Genomic DNA, 26,706 nt, shown 5'->3' with positions numbered 1-26,706 from the left:
CACATGGGGATTATTGCATGTCAACAGATTAACGGTGCACTTAATCTGTTATCCGCTTTGTGGTGCAGGTTCTGAGATACTTCACAGCATTACTGCATTAAGGCTTAACACTCGTTCTCTGCTGTCAGCTAATAACCTCATTCCTTCATTCAGCCTGTGCTTCCATAGGTCACTTTTGTTCATTCATAATGACACTGGAAGGCTTAACACTCTAAGGTTTCTAAAGCACTTTCTGATCCTCAGCAGCACTATGTAAATGCAAAGTATTATTTCAGGAGTCAAACCAGCAGCTGTGCTCACACTCGATAAAATTGCAAATGTTATCAACACCTACATTTTAAGGCCTCTGCTTGGATCAGGAAGAAATTTCTTTCAGGGACAATCACTGGAAGGAGCACAATGGGAGTTTTATGCATCTCTCTATAGCATCTGATGTTGGCTACTGTAAGTAATGGGATACCAGGCCTGAAGAACCAGGGGCCAGTTTTACTGTAAGTTGTAGAGCAGGGGTTGTCAACCAGGGGTATGCGTATCCCCAGGGATACTCAGAAAGTGTGTAGGGGGTATGTTGTGGGCAGGCAGGGACAGAGCATGCCCTGGGGCACGGTGGCAGCTTCTCCCCTGGCACCTTCCCATACTTTGCTCCTTACCTGGAGGAGGGACTCACTGGGTGCTGGACACCGTTAGTCCCATGTGGCACACGGCAGCACCCGACTCTCCTCACTCTCTGTGCCTGCTCCCAGGAGCAGGGCCAGGGTGGGGGGGCAGCAGTGCCTCTCCGTGGGCCACACACATGCTGCCCAGCCGGCCAGCTGGTGGCGTGGGGATCACATGCGGAGGTCACCACCACCATCGCCCCACACCACAGCTGTTGCACTGCTTTCCTGCATCCGGTTGCACGTGCGGCTTCATGGGCTGCTGGTACACCTTGCACCTCATGTGCTGTCCGTCAGCAGCCCGTGGAGCTGCATGCGCAACCGGCCATGGGAAAGTGGTGTGGGGTGCGGCAGCAGCGGCGACCGCCGCGTACGAACTCCCCCCATCATCTGGCTGGGTGGCACGTGTGCGGCCGCAGGGGGGCACCGCTGCCCTTGCCCTCCCCACCTCTGGCCCTGCTCCTGGGAGTGGGCACAGAGACACACTTCCCCACACCCATTCTCAATCTGGCCTCTCCAGCCCCTTCCCTCTCCCTCACCCCGTCTCTTTCCCCCACACACACTTACCTGCTGGGTGTGTATGCATGTGTATCTCCGTGTGTGTGTGTACATCCATGTGTCTGTGTCTGCATCTGCATGTGTGTGTCTGTATATTTGTGTGTCTGTCCCCTGCCTGCCCACCTGCAGCAGGCAGATGTCATTGTGGGCTCTTGGGACAGTGGGTGCAGAGTCCAGCCTGCAGCAGCAGCTACCTCTGCCCCACACACAGATCTGGGGGGCATGTGCCCCCCCGGACCTCCGCTGGGGTGCTTGCAGCAGCAGGAGCTGCCCGCTACCTCCCTGATGAACCGCTCCCATGGCTCCATCCCACACTCCACCCCGGCTGTGCAGCACCTGCTCCTGCCCTGCTCCCTCCCTCCCTCAGCATGAGGGCCTCGATCTGCTCCCCCACCCCTTAAAACCAAGAAAAAATATACAGGGGTGCATGACCTGAAACTTCGATGCAGAAGGGGTACACTAGTTAAAAATTGTTGAAAACCCCTGTTCTGGGGTATGTTCCTTTGACCTCTCTCAACATAAGCTCGTTAGTTTTTCATCCATAAGAATATAAGAAATGCTATAATGGGCCAGACCAGAGGCTCATCTACCCCAGTATCTTGTCTCTGTGTCAGAGAGGGGAAGCTAAGGGAAGAAATACAGAAACACTGCGGGGTGTCCACTCTAACACCTGTATTTACATTATTTAAATTTTATACCTACAATATACTCTGGGATAACTGATACATATACACCTGGTTCATGCAGATTCCCTTCTGTGTTTATAGACTCTTACAACTGACAGATCATATTGAAATTATCCCCATTAAGAGCTAGTCTTGAAGTGAAATCCTCATTAAAACTGAGAGCTATTACAAAAGGTGCTCCACTTAAAACAAAAATATTGACGAGTCCTTGATCTTTTCTTACATCCTTAGACATCTATCGCTGTCCTCAAGAAAACTCATTTCTAATGTCTAAGAGACAAACCTGCTGCCACTGGATTCCTACATTACAGCTGTAAGAGTGGAGATACAAAGGATTTGCTCTTTATCGATAGCGCTGCTAATTAAATGCAAAGACTGCTGCCGGCTGCAAGCTCGTTGGAATGTGAAGCAGAACATGAGCATAATTACCATCCATGACAGACTGCCTGATAAGTAATGTCTATGCCTGCACAAAAATGAGATGCACACAGAGCATCTCTGTACATTTCCTATTGAATTACAACCCAGATGGGTTTCCCTGACTACACTGTCATTAGACCTGATGTACACACCTGGACACATCTTAAAATAAGCCCCCCTGCACCCCTCCCCCCCTTTTTTTTTTTACTTAAGCATTTTGCTTATAACAATGTCAAAAGTAATTTAATTGCTCTAACTTCAAACGATCAGGCAACCCCTATTTTAAGTGAGCCATCTGTGTATATCATATGTAGCATTTGGCTTCAAGTCATGTAATAAGACTGCAACATGATCTCAGGGATTGCTTGAGACTGCAGCCTCTCTTTATTCATTTTCCCCTCCCAGGTGCTAACATTATCTTTGGTTAAAAAATGCGAGTGCTGTACAGGGAGTCACTTGAGACCCCCTCTCCCAGTTCCAACAAGGGTTGAATGATATCCATGACACAAACTCATCTTTCTCACAATCCTGCGGATGGTTTTATCTCCAGTAATTTTTAGTGTGCTGCGCAGGCATTTAAGAGCTGGAGACTCCCAAGCGGTGACTAAGTTTTAAAAAGAGGGTGCTAGGTTTTCAAACAGAGGTGGTTAACCCCTGGAACGGCAGCTGTCTGCAGCTATCCCGAAGGGCTGGGATAGTCATGTCATGCAATCTGAGTAGAGAGCTGTGTAAAATCTCTGCCTCTTGAGTCTTCCTCAACCTCTGACCCTGGGTATCTCTTTGGTGGAGTCTGGGAGTGCTTTGTCTGATCTGCTTTGGCAACGTTTTTCCAGGAGGGCCCTGGAGCAAACTTTAAATTTCCTTTGGAGGATCAGCTCTTGATCTGATCTTTCTACAGCATGCAGTCATCTTAATCTTACAAAAACCATTTTACTTACTTGCCTGTGCCTGAAACAGGCTCCTTAGAAACACTTGGGTCCTACACTATTTTGTGTTTAAACTTGGGTCTATTGGTTGCTTATATGAACCATAATTTGTTCGAAGAGCCTGCAGTCAAGGGTCTGGGCGAGATGCAATAAGGTATGTTGGCAAATACTGGGGTGGCATTAGAGGATAAGGAGAGCGAGGGCAACAAAAGTACGCTGAGGTTTTCTCACAAAAGCATCGTTTCGTACCATTTAGCACAAGGGATCAATGCAACATTTTGCCTGACTTCCTGAGTATCACTGCCCAGCTATTCCTGTCTCAAGCCTTGTGTATGGTCATTACATGCATGTCTGAGTAGTTCCACTAAGTGCGTTTATTAACATAAAAAGCATAGGTGGATACACACTTACACACATGAGCTAACACACTCCATGTGTCGATTGCTTCTTCCTCTCCCTTCCATGCTGCTGGAAAATTAATGCCTCTGCATCTGCACTAAGACTTGATCTATGACGCCTTTGAAGTAAGAATAATTTAATCATTTTTATTATCCTGGATCACCCCCACTATTACAAAGTGAATAAAGGACACCAGGAAAAATGGTATAAAGTAAAATCTCCAAACTTGAAACGTTGCTCAAAACCACAGACAGCAAAACAACGCAGTTCCAGAATCTACTTGGCGTAGGTATTAATAGCCTCACTCAACATGTATTATTTTTTTCTGAACACTACATTATGCTATTTATCCCACAGGTGAGAGAAAACTTCAGATCTAATTAGTGTTATTAAACCATAATTGGTAGGACCAATTAGCACTGCATCATGATGTTACAGTTGCTTTCATTGTTACTAGGCATATATCCCAGGGATAAAATATCATTTCTACTGAAATCATGGCAAAACTCCCAGGGACTTCAACGGTGCCAGGATTTCACCCCAGATATTTTAGCAAACAGAAAGGGAGCGATTTCCAAGAAATGTTGGTATTGATGCTTTGGTGTCTTTTGTGCAGAGCTGCTAAGGGAAAGGAAAGCATGTATAAATAGTTTACAAGTGGCCCTTTTGAAATCACTGAAATATGCAGGTCCTTTTCCACTCCCACATGCCATCGCATGACATTTCTCAAGCTATTCTTTGTGCCTGAGCTAAGTTTGGGTCGAAATAATCAGGTAAGTCTTGATTTTGGTAACAGGTTGTGCCACACCCAGTCACGAAAAGGTTTTTTTGGGGGGAAAATACTAGAAATCTAGTAGAATAATACAGCTGCTGATGCCGAAGGTAGGGCTCCAAAACTAACATTCCTGTCTGATTGCCTTTATAAACAGCACTCAGTAATTTTCCAGTACAGTAGTCATTCTGCTAGCAGACTTGCCAACTCTCACTCATGTTGGTTGCTTTTTTTTTCTTTTTTTTTTTTTTTTAGTGATTACCATTTTGACAGCTTTTATTTTCTTAATTTCCCAGGAATTATGAGATCAATGTAGGCAGGTTACTTGCTAATTTACATGGGGGGGTTGTTTTTTTTTTTTCAGTTCAATTTTATATTTCTTTTTACCCTCCTTCACTGATGATCTCAACAGTTATCTCAAAGAGTCATGTGAGTGTCATTCCCACGGGTGCCAGTGACGGATGCTCCCTTGTCGATGAGTAGTACTAGATCTACTGATCTATTTAGGTTCATTTATCCCAGCCTCGGTCTACCCTCGTGGCAGCCTTCACAGGGGGTGGGTATGCAGTCCCACCACACTGGCATGCCAGGAAAGCGTCGGCTTTTTCCTAGCCAAGCCCCGACTCTAAGCGGTAGAGAGAGCCACGCACAGGTCTTCAGCCTGGGGAAGTTTGTTTCGCCCATAATGAAATATTAAGCTATATCCTCCTGCTAATCCTCCCTTGAGGATAAGTACTGCAGTTCAGCCTGCAGAGACTCACACCACACAGGCACTCAGGAATGCATTAACTGTGGCAACACTGAGTAAAATGTGATAGTGGGGGGGGATCAGCAGGGAAAAACCATGCTGAAGGCTGGCCCGAGTGTTTGCACCCAGAGCAAACCAGAGGTGTCTCATGACTTCACGTACTGTATGAACACTGAACGTACCGTATCCCCAGCCAGTCTTCTGAAGTTATTTGGCACAAATGCATCCAGTCCTGGCCAAGAAGTCCACCTTATTCCATTCCCTCTCACACCCACTGCCAACCCTGCATTTGTTTAGCAAGAACTGATATACAGAGGTAGGGATTTGTTATGCCTAAATAATTAACCATTTAGTGGCAGGACACATATACCTGCATACCAACTGCACTGGAGAATCACTCCCCTCCTTCCTTGTACTTCGCATCATTGGCAAGGAACTTTCATCTGGATTGCTGCGGGATTTTTTAAATTTTATTTCTGTGGATAATTAAATATTCACCACTGGGCAGTGAGCGTGACAGTCTCCTTATGGTGGAAGGAGAAGTAGCAAAGCACGTGATGAGAAGAAGACACGTTTGTCATAGGACAAAAGTTGCACACACAGGGGTGAGGACTGGGACTCCTTCCTGCTTCAAGAAGACACTTCTACCATTTGTCCAACAGGAGAACAGATGTTGCTGGGCTTAGCTGTAAGTCCCCTACCTTTTCTGCAGAATGACCGCTGGGAGGCAGCAACACCCACTCACTCGCGTAGAAGTAGCCAGTGCATTACATACTGGTCCTGGGTCTTGGACCAACTGGAGAGCCTCGTGGCAACGTGGTGGGATTACTTGTGGTGGGGGAGGTCCTATAAAGTACCACACTATTGCAGTGTCCAAAGGAAGGTGAGTATAGGGTGCTTCAAAACCCTAGCCCCCACTGCCTTGTGGGTACTCCTTGGCTGGAGAAAGGCTAAGGGACATCAGTGTGCCCTCACCGAGGTGTTAGGCAGTCAGCAGAAGTTCTTATCCATTGCTTTCTGGCAGCGGCTGCAACCATTGAGGCCCTGAACATCTGGATTTAGTCTGGCATTTGGATTCTGTCTTGATGGTCTAAAGTGGGGAAGGTAGGTCTTGGGCAGCCTCCATACTCTTGCCTAGGTGTACATGCCAAAGGTCTTGGCACGATGGCTGCAGGACTCCACAGAAGCAGATTCATCAGGCACCCGACTAGACCTCTTACGCACACACCATGATCCAGCTGGTTGCCTACTGCATTACGTATGTGTCATCTGAAGTAACCATCCATCCCTAATCCTCTTCTGCAGACCTTAACACCAACTTCCAGGGCCCTTTCCAAATCAGCTATTAAAATGCAGGTGGTACCTCCTTGCGTTGGATAATTTCAGTGCTACAATCCACACCAGATTTACAGAGTTAGATTATTTAGAAAGGATCCACTGATGAATTGTCTATTCTTCTTCAGACACTCCTGTATCCTCATATCATCAAGCCCTTTCTGGACCAAGCTACATGCAGATGAAGACAACCTGCAAACCAACTGCAGTTCCTGGGTATTGCCAGCTGATCACTGCTGAAAGGGGCACCGGCTTCAACACTCAGCACTGGGAAACAGCAGCATGGGGACAGATCGCCTGTCTCCTCTGCTGCAGAACATTACCATACCTGCCACCATCAGTCAATATAATAGCAGCAGATTCACATTTACATATATTTGCATAAAGCAGAAGTGGATGAGCTAGAGCACTATGTGGTGGGGGGGGCTTCCCAACTCTCCTCGCCTTCGCTGGGTTGGGGATCCCACTGTGGGGCGTACGTGCCAGTTGCTCTTCCACTATCCTCTGTATCCCTGAAACACTGTCCCACCTACAAGTGATCAAGTACCATCACCAGTTTCTTAGGTGATACTTTGGCACACTGGTGGGTATTGGTGGCTCCCTTCTCCCTACATGAGGAGCTCTCTACAACCTTTCACTTTTCTTCATCCACTTTACTAGTATCAAATAAGGTAGAAAACTGGGGATAAATCCCCTGTGAAGGAGGGACAGGAGAGAAAGGTATGAGGTAGGAGAGAGACAGATGGACTAAGGAATAGAGAGAAACATTTCCTCTCTTCTCTGCCTTCCCTACTCCTTCACCCACACCCTGAAATGAGCTCTGCATCCTGGGTTACTGCCAATTCATTTAAGCACCCAAATGTGAACACAAACACACCCTCAGGACCCCTGCCATTCAGCCATCCTAATTATTTCTGTCCCCAGGGCACCGTGATCTAAATTATGCATCACTCCCCTTGTCTCAATTAATTTTTCCCTGTCTCCCTCAAATTAAATGGCATCTTCCCACCCCCATTAATATGACAATGCCCTGCCACAGCTCATCCAGTCAATTAGCCATCCCACATAAGGATAATGCCATTGCCTACCTTGTATACAGTAGACTTCAAAGTGCTTTACAGCAGTTTCATTCTCCCTATTTTACAGGTGGGGCAAATGAAGCAGTCCCAGTCTGATACCCACCTCATTTAACCTGATAACAACCTCCCTCATTAAGGTCACTACATCCAGCAGCCCCAATAAATTCCCCAAACTCCTCTCTCATTCCAAAAATCCCAGCAGGTCGCTCACATAATCTTCTTCTCCTCCCCAAAGACCTTAATGGACCCTTGCATTGTTCTCTTCCCCCTTGCAGCCCTGCACCCCTCCCACTCCATCCAGCAGCGAAGTGGCCCCTTCCCTACGGTCCCATCTCCTGGGGAAGACAGCCAGTCTGAATGCGATTTACCCCTGAAAACCCGTCCCCTGACTTCACAGGCCTTTTAATAGTTGGAAGAAAACCTGGATCGGCAGTGACTCCGAACTGCTGACTATAGAGGAGCCTATACGAAGGGAGGGAGAGGTCACAGTTCTTCTCTGAGCCAAGAGAAATAACTACCACTGGCACCAATCATCCTCTTGGCTCAAAATGATAGCAGCAGCCAAGGATTTTACTTAGCTAAACCTTATCCTTCAGACATGGCACCTCCTAGTTGGATGGGAACACCCTGGCCAAGAGGGTAAGGAAGCCTGCGCCGCTGTTGTTGGGAGGCTGAGCTCACGTCTCCGGGTCTGGTTCATTCTGCAGCTCCTGGTCTGCTCCTTCTCCCGTCACTGACTGTGTAAATGGAGGAGGGGAAAGGAGCAGAAGGGCAACAGCAAGTTGCAAGATGTAGAAGATGGGCTGGAGGAGGTTAAAAAGGCAATATATCTTTGAGGTCAGAACAGGGCGGGTCGGGAATTTTCAAAGGAAATGGTTTGTGTTGAAAAACAGCTGACACCATTGAGATTTTTCATGCAAAGATGGCATATTTTCAAGGATCTGACTGAACACACTGTTGAAATCGTGCATTTTTTTTTCCACTGGCAAATTCCCTATTTACTTGGAAAGTGAAATAATATTTTGAGAGTGTGTTCAGTAGGAAGATAAGAATGCAAGAGCAGCCGTTCTGGGCTGCACCACAGGTCCACCTACCCCGCTGTCCCATCTCAGATAGTGGCAAAAAGTGAATACTTCAGACACAGTGTAAAATAATCCATTTCCTGTCATATCTTCCCAATATTGAACAATAATTATACCCCTGCAGGGGAATCATCACAGGATGGGTGAATCATCGCAGGCACCGATGCTAAGCCTGGTGCTAGTCAGTACATGAGTAAAAGATCTGGAGGAAAATGTAAAATCACTGCTGAGAAAGCTTTGCAAATGACACAAAGATCAGGATGGTCAATGATGGTGAGATCAGTACACCCAAATAGAGTGATTTAGATAAGTGGTGAGCTAGACCAGGGCTGAGCTACGGTCAAGTGCAAAATTACACCAGATCAAGGAATGCAACCTAGACTTAGGGAAAGGGATCAATGGATCAAGGGCTCAGAGAGTACAAGAAACTCAACATGAGCTCCGGGCATGATGCTGAGGTGAAAATAGTTAATGTAATCTGTGGATGTTTTCAAACAGGGAGTCCTGTGAAACCAGTTCACCTTAATTTTACTCTGGTGTCCAACTTGCAATGTTCCTATGGGCTGCAATGTCACGATATAAAATGACAGTGCTAAACTGGCTCAACCAGAAGCTGTAGACCGAGCCAGTCAGCTGGCTAGACTGGATCTCTTGAGTTAAGACCAGTAAGACCAGTATACTACCTTCACCCGGATCTGGCCCCTGGAAGGAGTAGCCAGATCTTTTTCATTTGTCTCCTGGGCCCATATTGGTTTCTCCTGTTCTTGTCCCTTCTAGCAAGTGGAGGACAACTTCTTGGTGGTTTTGCCATTTGCTGATCCCAGGTAGCTTTTCTAGGCAGTTTTTGAAAGTTTAAACTGATTTTTTTGCTTCTAAAGGACAACTTCAGAGAGAAGTCATCAAAGCTAGGGACAGAAGTTACACAGAAACTGATATAAGTGACTGGAAATTGGTTCAAGTCTTCAACACAACAGAAGTTCAGTGCACATAAACCATTGTCAAAATGGCTGAAACTGGTTTAAGATAAACCAGGATGGATATAGTATCAGACTTAACTGATTTAAGCTAAATCAGTTTACTGAACTTTTGTCCCAGATCCCCTCCAGACCCAAACTAACTCACAGTCTCCCAGCATCCCAGGATGCTTTGCACCTCCCCCACAACGCCCCCCCTCCTGCTCCTTGCAGGATGGGTGAGCTAGCCTTGGCCCAAGCTGTCTGCTCCAGCCAAACAGGGAGGCATGATCTAGTGTCTCCTGGCTCCTGGCCAGAGCCACTGCAGGCATGTGGCTGCATTTCCAGAATCAAAAGTGAATGTCTGTTCATTTGCTTATTGGTTCAATCTATGCAGCTTAGACTAACCTATGAAGATTGAATTGATTCAGCCTTTTTGACTGTTTGTATTTAGCCCAAATGCCTAAGACACCTTGTCATCAAAGTATAAACAGGGGAGGAATGAGTAGGAGTGGGGAGGCAATATTAGCTCGGCATGCAGCATTGCTGAGAACAGTACAGAAAGCCCAAGCACTGTTTAGGCATCCACGAACATTGAAAATAGGAGAGAGGATACAGATGAACCACACAAATGTGATCCACAGGCTGGAGAAAATACATGAGCAATGAGAGACTTAACAGGTCAATCTACACGCCTTTTGGAAAAGAAGGTAGCTTGATTACAGTGTATAAGCAAGAGCTGTAATGGGGATAAAATCCAGTTCAACACAGAGGAAGGCAGAATGAGGACCAATAGCTCTCTGCTTTAAATCCCTGCACATTCTAATTAGAAATCGGGTGCACATTTTTAATGTTGAGGGTGGTTTGCTGGAGGAACAAACTCTTAAGAGAAGTGATGGATTCTTTGTCTCTTGTTCTTGAATCAAGCCTGGATGCCTTTTGAGATGCTTCCATCAAACTCAACTTACTGGCTGAATACAAAGGTTATTGGGTGAAATTCTATAGCTTGTGTTACCCAGAAGGTTACACACACAACGATCTACTAATGGTCCCTTTGGCTGGGATGTTTTACTCAGGGATGACCCTGTCTTGAGCAGGAGACTGGACTAGATGACCTTGTGAGGTCCCTTCCACCTCTACGTTTCTATGATTGTATGATCCTTTTGGTCTTTTGGCTCCAAATCCATGAAACCAGCTCTACCACAAGGGAGGTTTCATTTCAGTGATGGATAACTCCTATATGTAGAATTTGTAAAGTGTGTGGTGAGCCTGTATAATAATATTATTATTAACCTCAGGCTAGCACTTAATATTTCCAAAGCAAGTACTAACATCAATTAACTGGCCATATTCAGTAGTTAACAACCCTCTACAAAATTAAGGATCATAATGATTTATTTCAAGGGATATTTTTAGCTTTCTTCTATTTGAAGCCAACTTTTACTCTGGAATTGTGTAACTAGGTTTTATAACAGGTCGGCCACTGAATTTCTGCCTTCTTTGGGAAGGCCTCTACAGAGAGTGACCGATAGCTCTCTGGAAGTAATCTATTTCAAACCAAGTGTAATCTATTTCAAACCAATACCCCATTGGGAATATTTCTCCATCCCTACAGCTGTATGTGTGGGACTGCCAGCCATAACCCTGCTCTTGTTTCATACATCTTATAATGAGGTGTACAAGACTTCCAGACATATTGGCATCGGTAAGTGCTTTCAGGTAAAAACTGGGACACTGAAGTCATTCTGGCTTTGAACAGGGAGGGACCACTGAGCATTCAACATTGGCATAATATACTCTGACTGCTGAGACTTGCCTAGCAGGCAGCTGCAACATGTGGACTTGACTGTCACTTGCATCTGGCTTTGGCCAACAGCTCCAGCCAGCTCAGTTTTGGCACTGGAAATTTTCTACAGATGGTTTATGGTGGTGTCTGAGCTTCATGAGGAGGCCAATGCAGGAAACTAACTCAGAAGTGGGGAAAGGGAAGATGCAGAAAGAAAGGGGGAAACAGTGATCCTGTTTAGTACAGGCCCATTGGTCTGATCTCAACAGCCTCCCAACATGCAGTGGATTGGGCAGTGGAGTCCCTCAGGGCTCAGTTCTGGGGCCGGTGCTGTTCAACATCTTCGTTAGTGATCTGGATGAGGGAGTGGGAAGCACCCTGTCCAAATTCGTGGACAACACAAAATTATGGGGTGCAGCTAACACCCTGGAGAGGAGGAACCAGATCCAGGCTCACCTAAACAGGCCAATGTGATGGCTTGTCTAGTTGCCAATGTGATGAAGCAGTTGGCAGAGCCAATCACACCTTGTCATGCATCCGTAGGTGCTTCACAAACAGGTCCAGGGAAGTGATTCTCCCCCTCTATGCAGCACTGGTCAGACTGCAGCTGGAGTACTGCGTCCAGTTCTGAACGTCGCAGTTCAAGCAGGATGTGGACAACCTGGAGAGGGTCCAAAGAAGGACTAGCCTGATTAGAGGCCTGCAGGGAAGGCCCTACAAGAAAAGGCTCAGGGACCTTAACCTCTTCAGCTTCTCCAAGAGAAGGCTGAGAGGGGACCTTATGGTGGCATAAGGGGAGAGCAACAAGAAGTAGGCGACGATCTGTTCTCCAGGGCATCCCCTGGAATGACAAGGAACAATGGCCATAAGCTACAGGACAGAAGGTTTAGGCTGGAGATTATCAGAAAGTTCTTCATGGTCAGGGCTGCCAGGATCTGGAACAGGCTCCCAAGGGAGGTGGTGCTCTCACCTGCCCTGGAGGTCCTCAAAAAGAGACTGGACAGGCACCTGGCTGGGATCACATGACCCCAGGGTTGGTGACTGTTTTCTTGGCTGCCAGGGGCAGGGGGTCAGACTAGATGGCCCACTGAGGTCCCTTCTGACTATGAATCTATGCCTTGGAGAAAAGAATAACTAAAGATGTGGAAACAAAAGCAAAATAGCATAAAATGCAGTGTTGGTGTCTCTTTTTGATAAGTGATCTCCTGGACTAGGGGTTGCCAACCAGGGGTATGCGTACCCCAGGGGTATTTGGGAAGGCCATAGGGGGTTCATGCAAGTGGGTGGATATGGAGCACCGCCACCCTCCACCCCACTCTGCCACCTCCTGGGAGCAGAGACGGGGGAGTGGTGCCCCTCTGCAGGCTGCACAGGTGCTGCCCAGGTGTGGGGGGAGAGAGGCGGCCGGAAGCTAACATGTGACCGCTGCCGCCACCCTCCACCACCCTGCACTGACGCTACTCCATGTCCAGCCGTGCGCCAACCCTTCTGTGTGTCTGGCTGCCGGGGGTACACGTATTAAAAAAGGTTGGAAACCCATGTCCTAGACAAAGGAAATGAACTAGCTCTAACCCAGCTAGATGCCAGTAAGGCACTGAGGATTAGTAGAAGAACTGTGAAGTAGGTAAGAAATTGGTAGAGGGGAGGTGACAATGGTTAGGGTTGAAAGGGGAGTCACTGGGAGAGAGGGAGGTTGCTAGAGAAGCTCCTCTAGGCCCAGTCTCAGATGCAGTCCCATTTCATTAATCTTTTCATTAATGAACATGGCAGAAAAAGGAAGCGTGTGCTAACAAAATGTGCTGATGATAAAACTTGGGAGCATTGTCAATACAGCAGAGGACTGCGATAACATACAAAAAGAATGAAATGAGATGACCTGGAGGACTGAAGTGGTAGAAAGTGTACCAAAAATAACCAGGACAAAATGCAAGGTTATGCCCTAAGAACTAATAGTGTGAATTTCTGCTGTAAGCTAGGAGCTCATCAGTCATTGGAGATAACTAATGGGGGAGCAAGATCTGGATGTACTAGTCAATCACAGGGTAACTATGATATATCAACATGACGTAACTGTGAAGAAGTATTCCTAAGACAGGGAAGTATTAATGCCATGTACGAAGTACAAATGAAGCCATGCCTACAGTACTGGCTGTGTACAGCTCAGATTACCTATGTTCGAGAAAGATGAAAACTCAAACTGAAGAGGGTCACTAAGATGATCAGGGAATGGACAGCCTCTTTTGCCAGAACTGATGAAAAAAGCATGGCTTATTTAGCCTGGGGATAGGATTCATTCAGGGGAAGGAAGAAAAGGGAAAAGCAAGGGAGGGAGAAGAGCTATTTTGGATAAAGGAAAATGTCAGCACAAGAATAAATTGGTGTATAAAAGTGGATGCGTAAATTTAGGCTGGAAGTTAGGAGAAAGTTTCTAATCAGTCCAGGGATCCTGGTTTTCTCTGATTAAAAAAAATCCCCAATTTTCAGGTTCAAAAAAGTAACCCAAAATCCACATTTTTCCATGATTAAAAAGAAATGCCTCTGTCACATAGATGTATATATAGTAGTATTTCATTTTGATCATAGAAAAGTGTGGATTTTGGGTTACTTTCTTTAACCTGAAAATGGGGGATTTTTTTTGAATCAGAGAAAACCAGCATCCCTGCTAATCACCCAAACAGTGAGGTTGAAAAAAAACCTTTTTAATAGCAGTTGCAAGGCAAAACCCCTAATTACTGTTAGCATGCAGCTTGCTTATTGCATGGCTGGGATTGTATGATACGGGGACTGGGATAGCAGGGGAATGGACTCAGTCCAGTCTGCTGTTCCCAGGCAGGGAACACATGAATTCCCAAAATCTGTGGCACTCGGCACAGATGAGAGGAGGAATTCTTGGGTGTTGTTGCTCTGTAAAGGCAGAAGCATCAGAAAATCCAAGAGAAACCAGCAAGAACTCACTCCTTATTAACGTCAGTGGTTTTACTTTATTTTAAAGAAGAGTCTATTTAACAGGGCTTGCATACAGGCCACCGCACACTTTGGCTAGGGACAGACATTACACATAAACCAGTTTAAGTGGTCAGAAACTGGTTTAAACCTGTAAACATAAGTTCAGTGCACATACACCAGTTTCAAAATGGCTGCAACTGGTTTAAAATCAACCTGGTTGAATGTAGTATCAGAATGATCTGATTTGGGTCAAACCAGTTTATGCAATGTCTGCCCCAGGCCCCTTCCTGGTTTAAGTTAAACAAGAATCCCCCAGCATCCCAGATGCTTTGCAGCCCTGGGTTGGGCTGGGCTAGGCTGTGCTCTCTGCTCCAAAGAACAGGGCTGGGCCTGCCCCTCTCCTCCCTAGCCAGAGCTCCAGGGGAGACTGCAGGCACAGCAGGATCTGCCTGGCTTCCCTTGCTGCTTGCTGCTCAAGCAGAAAGTCACCCCTCCCTCCCTCCCTCCCTCCCATCTCCCACAGCATGGACCCTAGGCATGTGGTATGCTAGCTAATGCTGAGAGGTGCCTGTGTGCGTGCACCTCCAATTTCACTGGGACAGGCAGACAGAACAGTACCCCTTTAGGGCTTTTTGCAGCTAATCAACAAGTCAATTGGCAATGTCCCTCCTTAGAAAAAGCTGTATAAGAAGAGCTGGAACTAATGAGAGAGGGTTGATAACAGTGATGGGCTGATAATGCTGTGGTTTTATCAGCCCCCCTGCTGGTTTGCAGCCCTGTCAGATTTGCAGACAAGGAGAGGGAGATTGAAAAGCTCCGTATCATCAACAGATGCATGCTCTGCACACCCCTGCTTTGCCTCAGAGTGCTGGCTGGGGGCTGGGGTCTGGCAACACTCCCACCTCTTGAGCAGTGAGTGGAGAGAAAAGCCTGAGACAGTGCAGGTAGGGCGGGGGGTTTACACCCCTCCCTAATCAGAGCATCCTGCTGGGGGCTGGCCATGCCTTCCCCCCTGCTCAGTACTGTTCAAGGGAAGGGAGGGCTGCTTTAGTGGCCCCCACCCCCCCGGCTTCTAGCCTGAGCCACTGCAGGCATGTGCCTGCATTTCTGGAATGAAAAGGGAATGTCTGTTCACCTCCGAATCAGTTCACGCTTGGCAGGTTAAACTAATCTGCAAAGAGTGAATCAATTCAGGCTCAGGCTTTTTGAATGTCTATCCCTAGCCTTTAGGAATAGGAAGCTCTAGGAGTTTTTGGTGCTGGGATTGTGTTAGGTGAGAACAGCTTAATGCTCACAGTCCCTGCCCCTGACCATGCACACTGAAGTGTGTGGCCACTGGCCGACCTAAGTTTTCAGTAATAACAGCTGATGTGATCTGCGATTTCTAAGCCTTGTGCCAACACGAGGGCTGGGTCTGCCTATATATTTAGGCTGGTGCTCAGTATATTGGAAGTGACCCATACACACCGTATGCAAAAATCCAGATTCCATATTGTTCCAGCAAGATTTTGTAAGAAATATCTATAGAGCTAGGCAGAGGATTAGAATAAAGAGGTGCTAATAGGGTGCAGCTGAGACAGGAAAGGAAGCTGTAAAGCATTTAATGGAAAAAGAGGGTCAAGGAAAAAATAAAATAGGAAGAAAAAGAGGCATTGTAGAAGGCGAAAGAGTAACAATAATAAAGAATGAAAGATTCTTTTATTTTTGCCAGTTTCAACAAAACTTATTTTATGTTCTACTTTCTGATATTTTATTTTAAAACATGTTAGTGAATTAAATTCTTCATTCAGGCTTTCCTTGGCTTTTCAGATCCTGTGCTGCAACTGCTGGGTTCTGATCTTCTCCCTGGTTGCCCAGTTACTACCCTTAGCCCCACCTCCTCTGGTTTTCCCAAGATTTCACTGGGATGGATAATTTGGAATGCATTTTGGTATTATGGTAGAAGACAGACACTTATTACTGACATGGCATCTTTTTTGTTTGTTTTTTTCAGCTCACCTTATGGTTAATGGGCCTTATGACTTTTTATTTCCATTACAAACTCCAATAGCAATTAGGTCCCCTGTTACACACCCACAGTAAAGTCTCCTCTCAACCCCAAAGAAACTGTCATCTAACTAGATAAGGACTGAAAGCGGGGCAGTGAGGGCAAAGACCTGCCAAAAGTCATACACAGCAAGTCAGTGGAAGAACCAGGAACGGAGCCCAAGCCCGCTGAGATCCATCCAGTGCATTGCCTTTCCAAAAGGCAGATCTTCCCTAAAGTGATTGTATTTGAACTTAGGGTAGAAGTGCAATTTCCAGAGAAATGAAAGACAGTAGATTGACTCCATAAAGAAGGAAGCCATTGTTCCTTTCTTCCCAGGTAAAGCACTGAGCACAGAAGGGAAATAGGAAAGGATCATATTGTAACAAGATGCTATAATAATTTTACTTGAAACCCTAAAACAAATTCAGGGCTCATAAAAAAGCATTGACATGGTGAAAGAGAATGGTTTCTTTAAGATGTTCTTGGTCAGAGAGTATGCTAAGCATGCATTTCTAATATCTGGGTGGGCAAATGCAAGTGGAAATTTAAATTCTACAGAGACACGGAGAATGTGCTTCTGAAAATGTTTCCAGTCAAAAGCATGTTAAGTGTGAAAGTGTGGTCTACACGGAGGGAGCAAGGGAATGCGGTCTGTCAGATCGTCAGCAGGAGTTTGCGGCCTTTCTGGGTACTAAGCACATTGGTGTTTGTTGCCATGGATCTGACAAAATGGACTGGTAAGAGCATCACTGTGTCACTAACCTGCTTTTGAGGATACTTGAGCTTAATTATGCCAATAACTTTGCCTGATAACTCTGAACAGAAAAACAGCTATCTTGGAATAACACTAAGGCTGAGACGGGAATCCATAAAAAGCAAGGCAATTTGGACATGTGAAGGTAATATTAGCAGGTCTGGGATGTGTGTTTGTGCATGTGATTTAACTCCATCCTTAACTCGGCTCACGGTCACTGCTCGCTGTTCAGAGCAGGGAATGCATGAGGGGCTGTAGAGAAGGTGGAGAACAGCACAGTCCCTTCACCCACAATCGTTGCATCTCACTAGAGGGATGTGCCATGGCTCTTGGGGCTCTGACAGCTTTTAGGTTCATGCTGAAGTCTTCCCAACAATGCACCGGCCTACTGGGAGTGAATATCTGACCACAGCAGGCTGAGCACAGTGACCTGCTCCATTTCCCTAGAGTTGCCCCTGGAGACCTCTTGTCCTGTCTGCTTTCCCACCAGTTTCCACTTTCAGGCTCTTCAGATGACCCTATGGCCACGTTTTGGGCTGAGCAAGGAGCACGTGCTTTCCCTTGCTCCCACCTGAGGCAATGACTTGAAAATGGTGCTAGCACCATGTTCTTTATGAAACCTCCCCATGGAAATTACTGGGGACTCCAACTTTCACAGTTCCTATGGATATGCAAAGTATCCTATAATGCCTTTCATCACCTCCTAGGAACTGCTGCTTCTGATAGCTGTGCTGGGACCTCAATAGCAGTGCGTCCACAGTGTTGTACAACAGCCACATATTGCACGGAGAAAAAGCATGTTAGGTCTTAATCTGACAGAGCCTGGTTCATGTGGACACATGGCACCATGGGAGAATAGTGATGACACTTGCACTATCTAGTGGCTTCTGGTCTAGAATACAGAGAGAGATGGCAGATGGCTCAGCTATTTTGAAGCTTCATTGGTGGAGAGACCCACTATGGAGGGCTGTGCAAAACCAGTAGGCTGTAGGGAAGGAAACAAAGCCTTCTCTGAAGTAGGGGCCTGCCCCAGATACTAGAATCAAGTTACAGAGTTACGGGTGCAAGCAGGTGAAGTCAGCAAAGTGTGGAGGACAGTGTGAACTGGATGGGTCTGAAGCCAGCACCACGGTGCCTTTTGGGAGGCAGGATCACTTGCTGCTGAGCTCTGAGTCTAGGTACAGGACACAGAAAAGAATGAGGTCTTTGTGCTTTCTGATAGCCCAAGCATGAACAGAGGCTAAACAGGGGCCAAAGCCAAGGGGCCAAAGCAAGGGACGTTTAGGTTGGATATTAGGAAAACCTTTCTCGCTAGGAGGTTAGTAAAGCACTGGAACAGGTTACCCAGAGAGGTGGTGGAGTCTCCATCCTCGAAGGTTTTTAAGACCTGGCTGGACAAAGCCTCGGCTGGGATGATGTAGTTAGGGATGGTTCTGCTTTAAGCAGCGGGTTGGACAAGATGACCTCCTGATCCTAATTTTCTATGATTTTATGGTCCTATGAAAGATGGGATGTCAGCTTCTGGGGGAGCAGAACCTGAGTCCACTGCATGCCACACTCTTTCAAAGAGCAGAGATCCCCTTTTGCTTTCCAGAGGAGCAAACCGTGGAAGGAGAGAGGGTCCACCTGAGCAGAAGGAGCTCAGAAGCTTTAGATGTGACTCTCTTGATATCAACGACTGCTCTTTGCTATGAAGATTTTGAACCTGAACGGGGGTTTGAAAGAGGATGGATCTAGACCGGGGTGGGCAAAGTCCGGCTTGCGGGCCGGATCCAGCCAGCAATGGACTCCATTTCCCAGCAGCCCCTGCCCTCATGGCCAGGGCTGGTCTCCATGGAGATCCCAGCAGCAGCTGTGCTGTGATAGTGCAAGGCTGGGGTTGCCATGGAGACCGGCCCCAGCCGCGCTGGCAGGGTATGTGGCAGGACAGGGCAGGGGGCTGCTCCAGGGCCACTGAGATCTTGCCATGGGGGCATCTTGGTCCGGGCCAGGGCAAAGCCACGATCTGCAGCCTTCACACTCTGGGGCTATAAAGTTCTTCTCAAGCCTTCAGAAAAGCCAATGGCTAACCATCAGAAAAGCCAATGGCACTTTATCGTGCATCAGCAGATGCATGACAAATAGGTCCAAGGAGGTGATGCTTCCCCTCTATCGGGCGCTGGTCAGACCGCAGCTGGAGTACTGCGTGCAGTTCTGGGCGCCGCACTTCAAGAAAGATGCGGATAACCTGGAGAGGGTCCAGAGAAGGGCCACTCGTATGGTTAAGGGCCTGCAGGCCAAGCCCTATGAGGAGAGATTAGAGGAACTGGACCTTTTCAGCCTCCGCAAGAGAAGGTTGAGAGGCGACCTGGTGGCTGCCTATAAGTTCGTCAGGGGGGCACAGAAGGGAATTGGTGAGTATTTATTCACCAAGGCGCCCCTGGGGGTTACAAGAAATAATGGCCACAAGCTGGAGGAGAGCAGATTTAGATTAGATATTAGGAGGAACTTCTTCACAGTTCGAGTGGCCAAGGTCTGGAACGGGCTCCCAAGGGAGGTGGTGCTCTCCCCTACCCTGGGGGTATTCAAGAGAAGGTTGGATGTGTATCTAGCTGGGGTAATGTAGGCCCGGCACTCTTTCCTGCTTATGCAGGGGGTCGGACTCGATGATCTATTGAGGTCCCTTCCGACCCTAGCATCTATGAATCTATGAATCTCTACTGATCAGGAGTGAGCTGGCAGCTGCGCTCAAAGAGAACAGGATCTAGAGCCCCTGTTCATTTTTGTACTTGCTCTTACAGCCACAATGCTCTGTCTTTGTGCCATGCAAGGTCAAGCACCTCACGGAGGCTATGAGCTACTGTGCTTATGCACACAGCACTGTGTTGAACAGAACGGAAAATCACTTTTGTTCTGGGTCATTAAGAACAAAGGCTCACCATGACATTACATGGCATTGCCTTGGTCTAGTGGACTAAATCAGAACATCACTCCAATTTTAACACAGCTTTTCTGTGTTTCTTCTCACTTGTCATATGTCCTAGTAAGAGAAGCTTGAAAGGAACATTTCTGTGTCCTCTATTACCTGACTAGATGCAACAGGAACTGTGCTGCTCTGACTGCACTATCGGACTGTCAGTATTACAGACTGTTATTGTATACTGACCACAGAACTACAGTCGATAGCTACAGAGCTATCTACATGAACCAGGGGCCTTTATCTCTATCAAAAATGGAAGTGTTCAAATCAATTACATGAGACTTCACACAGTCAAGAGGGGAAAGGAAAAATAACATGAGGAATTGCTCCCAGGATGAGGTTTGTAGGTGAATTTATGATTTCATCACCAACTTGGTTTAATAAGGTTGATTTGTATCACTTTTCACGGAGATGAAGGAGAGGGCTTTTATTGCACTACTTACTGAGCCCTGAATCTGTCTGCAGAAAGCATTTAAGCGTGTGCTTTCCTCCAACCACCTGCTTAAGTTTCACTGGCTTCAGTGCAATTCAGGCAGGAGGCAGGCTCTTAGCAGCATGGCTCATCAACCCCACCCTGTGCCGTGCTGCATGACCATGGCTGTACTGCCTCTGCTTCTAGAGCCAGGGAGGCAGCCTTACCTTGGGTACTGCACACAGACAGGCTTGCTAATCTAGTGAGGAGGGCTTTAAAACTAGGTTCTCTAGGGGGATGGAGACCAAAGCCCTGAGGCAAGTCAGGAAGCAGAAGACCTGGAGAAAGAGCAAGCAGGAAGGGGCAACAGGGGAGGTGGTCTCATACTTCCTGAGAAATCAGGGCAATCAACTAGTTAGCTCAGGTGCCTGTACCTGGATTTTAGCAAGGCTTTTGATATGGTGTCCCACGACATCCTTGCAGGCAAGCTAAGGAAGTATGGGCTGGCAGAATGGACTGTAAGCTGGATAGAAAACTGGCTGCAGCATCGGGCTCAGAGGGTAGTAATCAATGGCTTAATGTCTAGTTGGCAGCCGGTATCAAAAGGAGTGCCCCAAAAGGAGTGATTTTATGCACCAGTATAAAGATACTAGAGATACCCTTCAGTGCCTTCCTGAATTGGGCTCTGAGCACAGAGCCATGTGAAACCCAGAGAAGGATAATGTCCCAGTCAAATGCTCATAATCTAAATTAGTCAGCTGATACAGATCAGGCATGGACTACAGTCGTGGACCAGATTAGGTTGAAGGGCTTAGGTTTTTCCCCCGCAGCGGGATGTGAGAGTTAACCAGGCCCTGCACTGTGCTGATTATGGAAACAAGGTGAGACTCAGACCTTGTCAGGCTTCATACAACAAGTGTTTTGGCTCTCCAGCACTTTCAGCCAAGGGTGGGCAAGTTTCCAAAGCGGTTTACATGTGCAAGTGGAATCTTGACTTAGTGGCTGCAAATGAAACAGGCACAAAGACAACGAACATCTGATCTGCTCTGCAAATGGAGCCAGAGTATCACAGCCAGACATTGCAGCAAGCAATGGGCCCCAATCCCTCCAGACACCTCCATGATGTCCTGCAGGGTGATGCTTTGGAGGTGGGCAATTGGGAGAGAGAGAAGTCGACTCCTATTTTTTGTAACTTCTTACCGTGACTGGCAGGGGTGCGTGTTACACTTCCTGATCTGGGGCTCCGGGCGAGTTGCACGCTGGCACTCGCTGTCATTCACCAGTGTCATGGTCTTGTTAACAATTCTCGTGCAGGACACGATGGTTTTCCGCTCACCTGAAAGTGAAACCAAATCAAAGAGCTAGAAATCAAGAAGCTAGTTAATTGTCCAGGGCTGCAAACTATTTAAGATCATGCGACTGAAAGAGTCTCCAAAGCAGAGTTCTCTCTGCCCAACATGACATATCACTTATAGAGCTAATGTCTGCAGGCGATTTGTTCCCGGTCTTCTCTGCCCTCTCTCTAAACTCCACTGTCTTACCAGGAAAACTGCATCTCTTTCTGCAATGATCATGCTCTGGCAGTGTTAGCAGGCTGAGCAATATCTTCTAAGTCTTAAAGTCAATGCAATCTTGAAAGCAATCTGGTTGGATCTGGGTTCCTACTATACATGCTGCCATGACTCCCACATCCCTTAATATAGGAATGAACAGCAAATGGCTAATAACGACCTCTGATGCAGCCCTCCACCTGAGCTTCCTGCTGAACAGCTGGGCTTCTCCTCCTTCACACTCACTGGCATCCAACTTATTTAATGAAGTGAAGGACAAGTCTTTAAAGGAGTGACCAATTTAAAAAAACTGGGCTTAAGGCGGATTTTACCAGCAGCAAAATGAGCAGACAAAATATCAATCATTTCCAAGCCTTGAGCGCTACCTTCAAAACGACTGCTGCCTGGAAACACCAGGTTCGAGAGCAGTTCTACTATTTCCAGGTAAGTTTTGTCCACACATCAACTGACAAAGGGGCCACAGTGCCACCGAGGCAACCAAAATGTGGCTCTTGGGTTCAACATTTTACTAACATGTGAAAACACCGTGTTGGGACAAGACGAATCAACGCTGAAGTCCCTGGAGGAAAACGCCACCAGTGCACCATGTCACTTGAACTTTATAATACTGTGCATTTTGAATGGGCTTCTGCCACCGTAACCTGAAGTTGGACTGCACAAATAGAGCTCCTGTAATTTGTGAGCAACAGGAAAAAGAAATCCATTAAGATCTATCAGTAGACAATCCAGCGTAATATAAAGACTTAATATATGCTCCTGATGATTGAAAGTACAATTGGTTCAAAATTGTACGTGAGTTCGTACAGTCTGAGAGTCCCAGATGGAAGTGGTGAAATGTGCCTGAAAACCAAAGCGCTTAAGCACAGCAGATGTATCCAAGACTACTGCTGGTGGGAGGCTTGCTGCCAGAGAATGACATTAGTGGCGCTCCCCATGTGGCTGGGCTATTATACATAAGACACTGCAAAGAGGTTTCGAGTTTGCTCTCGTGACACTGCAAAGAGGTTTCGAGTTTGCTCTCGTGACACTGCAAAGAGGTTTCGAGTTTGCTCTCGTGAGGACTCAATGGTTGGAAGAAACTGGGATTTTCGGAGGAAATTAAAGAGGTCAGATTTTAAATCAGTGCTTTCTAGAAAGAAAATAAAATGAAGAGTTTCACACAGTGACGCTGGCAAACCTGTCACAGGACAGGCTGAACACGCTTTAGCTCCATGGACAGATGGGGTTAGTGCCGTGCAGTGGTGGTTGTGAAGGGGCTGCGGGGAGAGATTTTGTTTCCAGGACAGACTTGAAGTTGCCTCTCCTCCTTGCGGGAACCTAACGGATGGCTGCAGCTGTAGTGTTCCCCGCTGTCTGCTTCTGGCCGACAGCAGGTGAAACTACCTCCGGGCATCCTGTTGTCTGGGACAGGCCCACTGAGAAGCACAATCTGCAGAGTGCGAACGTGCACCCAGAAAGCTCACCCTTCGTGAACTGTTGCTCATGCAATCTGCAGTGAGTTGTCATAACCGACAGCCCCCCTCCCCTTTGTCCTCGGGGAAGGAAGCGTCTCTCGGCCAACATCCAGGCACACCTGTGAAAACTCTGCTCCAAGAATCTGACAGGGCCTGGAGACACGGGGCTGCACGCGGTGCCGCGAGCCATCAGCGAAGCACTCATCCAGGTGCAGCTCCGTCATGCGGGAGCGAGCCAACAGAGCAGTGGCCCTGCCAAAAGCCCAGGCGCAAATCAGCAGTTGGGACGCAAACGAGAAACTGACAGATGTAGTGAAAACGAGCTTTGATTTGACCCCACGGTCATGGCCCTTTTCATTTGCATCCCAGGCTCTGGCAGCGCTGGCTTCTTTCCTGCCTGTCTGTGCAAACCCCGTGCAAAACGACGACCCCCTGCTCCCGCACGGCCTTACCTCCGCCGCACTGCACGCTGCATCCTTCCCAGCCGCTGTGCGTCCAGATGTACAAGGAATCCGGCTGCTTTTCGGGCTCGCTCCCGTTTTCGGCGGTGTAGTTGACGGGGATGGTGTACTCGTAATGAATTCCGTAATTCTGGTCGTGGAATAACAGCACCTGGTTTGGCAGCAGAAGACAGGTTGTCACGAGATGCTGAGCAGCACCGGGGTGCAGAGCTGGTGAAGCGAACCGTGCTAGGGCGAGGCTGACGCTTTCTAACAGGAGCGCCACCCAGATCTTTCCCGAGTTACCTGAACAAAGGTGGCTTGTTCTTCAGGGGCAAAGGTGCTCGGTACTTCAGAAAAACCAAACCATGTAGGTCAATGTCTACATCTCAAATTTGGGGCCTAGATTTAGGCAGTCAAATCTGAGGAATTAGTCTTTTTTTTTTTTTAAAATCGATTTTTGGCATCCAGGGCAATCAAGTTGGCCTCTGGCTATCAGAACAGAAGTAATTAGACTGCAGGAAACATTATGTCAACTTTATGTTCACACAGCAATTATATTTATGACCACAGGGGATTAAAAAGCCATTCACTCTATGTGCCTCAATTTGCTTCAGGAAGTCAGGTTTTCTATGAGGCCTATCGGCTTGTTCAGACTTCTGGATGGGCGAGCTGGGAGGGTGCAGGGAGCTCCTGACTGCGACACAGGATTGCTTCCCAGCTGACTGGTATCTGAGTTTATTAATGTGAGTGATGCTTATTAACACAAAGCTCATTTTACAACTTAAACAAGTTAACCTCTCCCCACCCCAAACCCCAAACCTAACAGCAGATGTGCCCTGGGAAATTACGTTAACTACAATATACACATCCCTCTGCTCACAGACAAGCCACGTGAATGGGATTTAATAGGTACTCCATACATATAGGTGTATTTGGAGGGAGAAAGGAATCATGCTTTTCCCCAACAAAACACGTTTTTGGTCATGTTATTGGCTCTATCTGAGTTCTCACTTCTCCGTGACATTGCTGCTATGGGTCAGAGATGAGACACTTGCCTTTAACAGCATGCGACTCTCAGCTATTCCCAACCTTCATACTCCGTGAAATTCACTGACTGGGATGACTAGAAGCAAGAAGACGCTGGGGGAAGGTGCTTTGCATTTACTCACGATGGGATCACAGTCCTGGGTCTGTCTGGACTGACAGAGGGGCCTGATCTGGCTCATTAGTGTAAATCAGGAGTGACCAGCACACTTACGGGAGTCTCACTGCTGCGAAACCTCACTATGAGATCAGATGGGCCCATTTCCCCTATCCTATGACTTACTGTGGGAGGTAAGGATGGGCTGGGAGGGCTTATTAAAAGAATAGGATCTTTCTGGGCAATACATACACCTATACATACACACATATACATGCATACGTGCATATACACACATGCATACATACACACACACACATACATACCTGCATACATACACACACATACATGCATACACACACGCGCGCGCACACGAATGCACACATGCACAACTTGCATAGTTTGATTTCAGTAATAAACATGACACCAACAGACGGCTCCCTTGCATACAATTAATGTTACATATTCACCTCACTAGCAGCTAGGCAATTATTCAGAAAGGTAGACTGCCAACTCCAACCTCCTAAGGCATGGGAAAATTCCCCTATCCAATAAGTCAGTAGTGCAGAAAACCTACATGGGCTGAACATTTGGGCTCGACTTGCAACAGCGGACATCCTGTGTATCTGTGCAATGCATGGTGAGGCCGGCAGCTTGGAGGCTGTTCTGCACAGCACAGGATCCGGCAGGGAAAGTCTCTGCTGTAAGATGTGGGAAACAGGAAAATTTCTGCTCTTGGTCTGAGGGCGTTCCATTAATCTGCACCCAAATACAACGTGAAGGCTGCTGTGAACCAGACAATCGTCATGTTAAATTTGAAGAGGGATGGTTGCCCCGCAGAAGCCCAGATGTTAGACGATTCACTGAGAACTCAGATCCCTCCCAGCCTTGAGTGCAGCCCATGAGCTACAAGCAGCTCCTTCTGCTGAATAAAGGAAGCAGTCAGGTTTAACGCTGCTCTGTGCCCTGCAAACGTTCGGTTTTCCACTGCTGCCAAGAGGAGGTCTCCTGCAGGCCTAGCTACACAAACAGCCATCCATCCAAGAAATATACTTACAGTAATGCATTTGGAGAAACGCCCCAAGCATTCAAGTATTAAAAAACAGCTCCTTAAAAGACATCCTTATTATCTCAATATGGGGGAAAAGAGACTGGTGAATTTAAGGTCCCATATGAAACCAATTTCATGCAATTCTGTAGCCACGTATAATTTGTGTGTGTGTATATAATTGGTTTCAAATGCAGGTCACAATGGATTGAGCGAGGCTTCTGGCTGTTTGTCAGTCAAGTGTGCTCCGCCATTGTTTGGACAACGGTTTTCTATTTGGAGGTAACTGGCAAGTGTCCTCCTCGTTCTTGTGTTGAAAGAATTAAAACCGCTATCCTGTTTCAAGGAAAGGATTAATATTGGACTTGAGGAAAGAGCTTCAAATAAATGACATGCTGATTCAAATGAGCTGTGTTTATTACTCTCCCAATGACTTTGGGCCGCACATTTGTTTTAATGGCTGATATTAGTCTCTCTCCAGTTTATAAAGCTCTTCCAGGAGGGAGGAAGGAATCTCACTTCTCTTCAGATCTACAGGAAAATGCCAGT

The 26,706-nt window shown here is 47.0% G+C and overlaps 1 protein-coding gene across 2 annotated transcripts in view; it reads right to left on the bottom strand.

Annotated features, from left to right (window-relative positions):
- Positions 1-26,706, bottom strand: part of ADAMTS17 (ADAM metallopeptidase with thrombospondin type 1 motif 17) — a 274,992-nt gene that overhangs the window by 38,140 nt on the left and 210,146 nt on the right. For both annotated transcript variants that reach the window (XM_090028144.1, XM_090028145.1), the window contains 2 exons: positions 23,978-24,137; positions 21,701-21,836 (listed from right to left, as the gene is read on the bottom strand). In XM_090028144.1, coding sequence (XP_089884270.1) covers positions 21,701-21,836; positions 23,978-24,137 — 296 coding nt within the window. The remainder of the gene's footprint in view (positions 1-21,700; positions 21,837-23,977; positions 24,138-26,706) is intronic.

The sequence above is a fragment of the Crocodylus siamensis genome, chromosome 15 (assembly GCF_052110815.1).
Source record: "Crocodylus siamensis isolate JL-2025a chromosome 15, ASM5211081v1, whole genome shotgun sequence".
Taxonomy (NCBI): Eukaryota; Metazoa; Chordata; order Crocodylia; family Crocodylidae; genus Crocodylus; species Crocodylus siamensis.
The sequence above is the reverse complement of the archived record's forward strand: the minus strand, read 5'-3'. Positions and strand labels throughout refer to the sequence as shown.